Consider the following 6,180-nt stretch of genomic DNA (forward strand, 5'->3'; position numbering starts at 1 on the left):
TTGGCATGAGGACTGCAGATGTGGCCAGGACAATAAATTGCAATGTCCGTACTGTGAGAGGCTTAAGACAGCGCTACAGTGAGACATGACGGATAGCTGATCGTCCTCGCAGTGGCTGACCACATGTAACAACAACTGCACAAGACCAGTACATCCGATCATCACACCTGCGGGACAGGTACAGGATGGCAACAACAACTGCCCGAGTTACACCAGGAATGCACAATCCCTCCATCAGTGCTCAGACTGTCTGCAATAGACTGAGAGAGGCTGGACTGAGGGCTTGTAGGCCTGTTGTAAAGGCAGGTCCTCACCAGACATCACCGGCAACAACGTCGCCTATGGGCACAAACTCACCATCGGTGGACCAGACAGGACTGACAAAAAGTGCTCTTCACTGACGAGTTGCGGTTTAGTCTCACCAGGGGTGATGGTCTGATTCAAGTTTATAGTAGAAGGAATGAGAGTTACACCGAGGCCTATACTCTGGGGCGGGAGCGATTTGGAAGTGGAGGGTCTGTCATGGTCTGGGGCGGTGTGTCACAGCATTATCGGACTGAGCTTGTTGTCATTGCAGGCGATCTCAACACTGCGTTACAGGGAAAACATCCTCCTCCCTCATGTGGTACCCTTCCTGCAGGCTCATCCTGACATGACCCTCCAGCATGACAATGCCACCAGCCATTCTGCTCATTCTGTGCGTGATTTCCTGCAAGACAGGAATGTCAGGGTTCTACCATGGCCAGCGAAGAGCCCAGATCTCAATCCTATTGAGCACGTCTGGGACCTGTTGGATCGGAGGGTGAGGGCTAGGGCCATTCCGCGCAGAAATGTCCGGGAACTTGCAGGTGCCTTGGTGGAAGAGTGGGGTAACATCTCACAGCAAGAACTGTCAATTCTGGTGCAGTCCATGAGGAGGAGATGCATTGCAGTAATTAATGCAGCTGGTGGCCACACCAGGTACTGACTGTTACTTTTGATTTTGAACCCCTCTTTGTTCAGGGACACATTATTCCATTTATGTTAGCCACATGTCTGTGGAACTTGTTCAGTTTATGTCTCAGTTGTTGAATCTTGTTATGTTCATACAAATATTTACACATGTTAAGTTTGCTGAAAATAAAAGCAGTTGACAGTGAGAGGACATTTATTTTTTTGCTGAGTTTATGACAAAAGGTACCAAAAGGTACCATTACACAATGAGTGGTGAATGTTGCCACATTGCACTGGGATTAATGAAATATTCCCATTAAATGTTGTATTGTAGTTACAATGTAATGTACTGGTAAATGTGTTGTTTTTCACAAATGTTAGAAGCTGTGCGCTGCTGTAGGGTTGATTTGGACATTGACTTTCTTGACAGTGAGTGGACTTTGGTTTGGCCCGTGCTCCTGCACACAGTAACGCCTCTCTCTGTGGCAAGTCAGTAAAAAATCAAATAAATATGAGGATGCACAACTCCTTGTTTCAGGGTTAGGGCTGGCTCCCTGGGACTGTAGTTTGGGCTCTCACGTCCTGCAGTAAACCAATAGCTAGTCAAACGGATTTTAATCCACAGGATTAATAACAATGTAAGTACTCTCAGATATTACCTGTTAGATTTCGCTACACTCGGGAATAACATCTGCTAACCATGTGTATGTGACCAAACAATTTGATTTGATTTGACCAACATGGTTTAATTTTTTGTTGTTGTTGATTAGACCTAATATAGGTTTTGTCATTCTTTTTGAGATGTATTGCACCATTTCATTTTCAACCTGGATTAGTTCATCTAAGTTTCAATCATTAAACTATGATTAGTTACATGTGTCATAATGGTTTCGACATAGCAATATGTTCTCATTCTATTGCTATGGAAACAAATTAGCACTGGTCATTGCTAGTTAGCTTGACAATTAAGTTTGAAATACAGGCTATTAAAACTATACATTTTGGTCAAATTAGATAGCTGGCTAGTTGACCTTTAACACTCTTGTGGATACCATGATTACAATCACACTGAAAATGAAGCACATACACTGACATTTAATCCATTTAAACCTCCTGCAGGAGCAGTTCAGAATAATCCCTTATCTACATTTTCATTTCATTTTAAAACAATAGAGCAAGAAGATTTAAACTAAGAACAAAATTAAACTTAGTTTAGAAGAAGATTTAAATTGAACTAAGATTCATTTAAAACTAGGTTAAAAATGTGGTGCAACAAGATTAATACTAAAACCTTCATTTAACCCAGTTTAAACCTTGATTAAACCCAGTTTGAGTTAATCCATGTTGGTGCAACCCACCCCTATATATAACTGATGTTTATTTGATCTGGTTGATTGTATAGATTATTGTAATCAATGCTGTTCTGTTGTTATTATGATGTAATGTGTTTTCAAATATCACAAAATCCCTCCTGCCACAACAATGGGCTACACAGGCTATTGTACTTTAGAAACCGAATCAACAAATTGACCGGCATATTTACTCAACAATATCCTAAGTATCCACAGCATTTTGTTCCAAGGATGGTAAGAGAGAATAGATGCAGCAGTGCTGACATCCTTCCTCCTTCACTGTCTGCAGTACCAGGGACCATGGTGGGAATGAAGCCCTCCGATACACCCCCTACCCTGGTGGTGAAGCTGCTGAGTGCTGGCTCAGCGGCCTGCATCGCTGACCTGGTCACCTTTCCCCTGGATACAGCCAAAGTCAGACTCCAGGTAATGGTTCACTGTCCTCCTCCAGCCCTGAAGACTTGAGTCTGACCTCCTGTAACTCTGAATTTTACCAGTACCTCCTGTAACACTGATTCTTGTGGGGACCTCCGTTAACACTGACACTTGTGTACCCCAGATTCAGGGAGAGAAGGTGGCGTCGGAAGCTACCAAGGGTATCCGCTACAGGGGGGTGTTTGGGACAATCAGTACCATGATCCGGACGGAGGGGCCCAGGTCGCTGTATAACGGTCTGGTGGCGGGCTTACAGAGACAGATGTGCTTTGCCTCCATCAGGATCGGCTTCTATGACAACGTCAAAAACTTCTACTCTGGCGGAGCAGACAGTAAATTAGGATAATTAATTCGAGATAATAATCTGTGATGTTACATATTTTGTACCAAGAGAAGAAGCATCATATAGTACCTCAATCATCATCCTTTCAGTACTTAACAAACCCTCGTACCCCGTCTGCCCCTGTCCTATCCCAGCTGCAAATATTGGTATCCGTATCTTGGCCGGCTGCACCACAGGGGCCATGGCTGTGTCTTTCGCCCAGCCCACTGACGTGGTGAAGGTCCGCTTCCAGGCCCAGGTCAACCTGACCGGGGTGGCTCGTCGCTACACGGGCACCATGCAGGCCTACAAACACATTTTCAACCACGAGGGCATCCGCGGGCTCTGGAAAGGTTAGTCAGTACGGCCCTGGGCCCAATCGGTTGATTTGCAAGTAACACCAATCTCCATTGGTGGTGTTGCTGCTAACCTTGAGCCCCATTGATTGTGTTTGTCCGTAGTGGAACTGTTTGCATAGAAAATACCAAAGATTGTTGTCTATGTCACTGTCATTGGGGCGGCAGCGTAGCCTAGTGGTTAGAGTGTTGGACTAGTAACCGGAAGGTTGTGAGTTCAAACCCCCGAGCTGACAAGGTCGGGCAGTTAACCCACTGTTCCCAGGCCGTCATTGAAAATAAGAATATGTTCTTAACTGACTTGCCTGGTTAAATAAAGGTAAAATTAAATGTCAGGGATGTACAGATATTGATTGGAGCAGATGCTGCAAAGTTGATGATCCCATAGGACAGAACTTGAGTGCACCTGAAAATAAAACTTGGCTTTGCAGGTTGTTGTTGAGTTTTCTTGGGCCTTTTACTAATGATAGACTATTGGTTTAATTCTGGTATAACTATTGGGGTTATTAACCAACCGACCTGCTTCTTGTTCACTCCAGGCTGTCTACCCAACATCACTAGGAACGCTCTGGTCAACTGCACAGAGCTTGTGACCTATGACCTCATCAAGGAGGCCATTCTTAGGCACAACCTGTTGTCAGGTGAGTGGGTGCTATTGGTGCATACAGTCACAGCGAGACAGCTGACTGGGCAGGAGTCCACATGCCCTCTCGCTCTTTTGTTCTTCATGTGTCTTGAAAGTCTGATAACAGTATACATAGTGGTACATAATATTCTGTCCAGCTATGGAATAACACGGAGCTAACATTTATCTAAAGGATTTTTATTGCACCTTTCACAACAAAGCGGTATAAAACAGAGATAATGATTTCCTGTAGGCCTCGAGACAGAGGCCTTATACAGTACAGTGTATCTGCATGGCACTACTTGAATATTACCTTTAGTGTCAGCATTTCTGTTATACATCTGTGTTAATCAACTAGTTCATCTAAGGTTCAATCTTTAAACTATGATTAGTTACACATGTCATAATGGATTCACCATAACAATATGTTCTCATTCTATTTCTATGGAAACAAGCCAGCGCTGGTCATTGCTAGCTAGCTAGCTAGCAAATTGAGTTTGAAATACAGGCTAGTAAAACAAATTGCACTTTTTGGTCGAATTAGTTAGCTGGCTAGTTGACTTTTACAAACATGGTATCCACAAAATCTAAAATCGTTAATCATACTGAAAATAGGTTGATATCTTTGTGACAGTGTTTCAAAAGGGCTTGCGTTTTCCCACAGATAACCTCCCGTGCCATTTTGCTTCTGCGTTCGGCGCCGGCTTCGTTACCACCTGCATTGCCTCTCCCGTGGACGTGGTGAAGACACGATACATGAACTCTCCGCCGGGCCAGTATAAAAGTGCCATCAACTGTGCCTGGACCATGGCCACCAAAGAGGGACCCACAGCCTTCTACAAAGGGTGAGCTCACAGACAGTCACACACACTGTACAAACAGACCGGTGTCCTTCAGTCTGTTGATAGAACAAGACAGTTGGATGTAGTTGTACATTTTAGTCCTCAATGATATATCATTGATTTTCCTGTTTTGGGTGGTTACCTTGACACAGTAACTCTACCAGAGGAGGCTGGTGGGAGGAGATATAGGAGGACTGGCTCATTGTAATGGCTGGAATGTAATCAAATTCTAGCCATTACAATGAGCCCATCCTCCTATAGCTCCTCCCAGCAGTCCCCTCTGAACTCTACTAAGCAAAACTTTGGAGCATTCGCAGGGTTCTTTAGTAGAAAGTCTCTCCCTGACATGCCAACTAATGTTTAATTTGTCCTCTTGTTCCCTGTAGATTTGTGCCCTCATTTCTAAGGCTGGGCTCATGGAACGTTGTGATGTTTGTGTCGTTTGAGCAGCTCAAGAGAGTCATGATGGTAGGAAAGCAGAAGATGGAGGACAAAAGTTAACTTCATTCCTACGTTCAAAGAGCCCTATGCAATGATGGATTGACAAGCGCACAAACCCTAGCCCTATTGAGTTGGACCCACAATGTAGTGTAGACAGACTACAGCAATACTATGGACCACGATCCATAACGTTAAGATGCCTATGTGTTCGTCAGCATGTTGTATGAATAATGAGGAATCCTTTGTTAAAAAAGGAGTTATGAAAGTGCATTTGAAGTGCATCTACATTGGAGAAGTTTTATTTTCTATTTTTATTTATTTTGACCTATACTTCTCCTACGGTCTCAAACCAGTCCTTGTGGACCTCTAGATATTCTCTAAAGTGTATTTAGCACACCTGCCAAATGTGAACGAATCAGCAAGCCGACTGTTCCTTTAAATCAGGTGTACTAGGGTTAGGATACAGTACTCTAGGAACGACTGCTGGGCTACCAGGACCGGGTTGAAAAAGGCTTCCCTTGTATTGTGTGCTTAAATTGAATCCCCAACAACAACTCCCGGTCGCCGGTTAAGGCAGCCCCCTCCGCAACGCTCTGATTTAGAGGGGTTGGGTTAAATGCAGAAGACACATTTCAGTTGAATGCATTCAGTTGTGCAGCTGACTATTTATCCCACTTTCCCTTAGCCCCCCCCCAACAAATGTAATAAGTTAGTTTAATAATTAGTATTTAGATGTTGGTAATTTGCAATATATTGAACTTTATAAATATGCTTATTTTGTTTGTCTGTGTTCATTGTATTGTATATTACACGCTCCATTTGATCTCAATCTCAGCCTGACAGCTGACAGTCATCACACACTCATCCAAAAACA

At 43.7% G+C, this 6,180-nt stretch overlaps 1 protein-coding gene across 1 annotated transcript; it reads left to right on the forward strand.

Annotated features, from left to right (window-relative positions):
• The first annotated feature begins 1,411 nt into the window (after positions 1-1,411).
• LOC118377031 (mitochondrial uncoupling protein 2-like) lies at positions 1,412-6,088 on the forward strand. The gene is made up of 7 exons (XM_035763847.2): positions 1,412-1,571; positions 2,575-2,711; positions 2,845-3,052; positions 3,198-3,395; positions 3,938-4,039; positions 4,688-4,868; positions 5,252-6,088. The coding sequence occupies exons 2-7, from the start codon at positions 2,586-2,588 to the stop codon at positions 5,364-5,366; spliced, it is 930 nt and encodes a 309-aa protein (XP_035619740.1). The 5' UTR covers positions 1,412-1,571; positions 2,575-2,585; the 3' UTR covers positions 5,367-6,088.
• Positions 6,089-6,180: the final 92 nt, after the last annotated feature.

The sequence above is a fragment of the Oncorhynchus keta genome, chromosome 16 (assembly GCF_023373465.1).
Source record: "Oncorhynchus keta strain PuntledgeMale-10-30-2019 chromosome 16, Oket_V2, whole genome shotgun sequence".
NCBI classification, from domain to species: domain Eukaryota; kingdom Metazoa; phylum Chordata; class Actinopteri; order Salmoniformes; family Salmonidae; genus Oncorhynchus; species Oncorhynchus keta.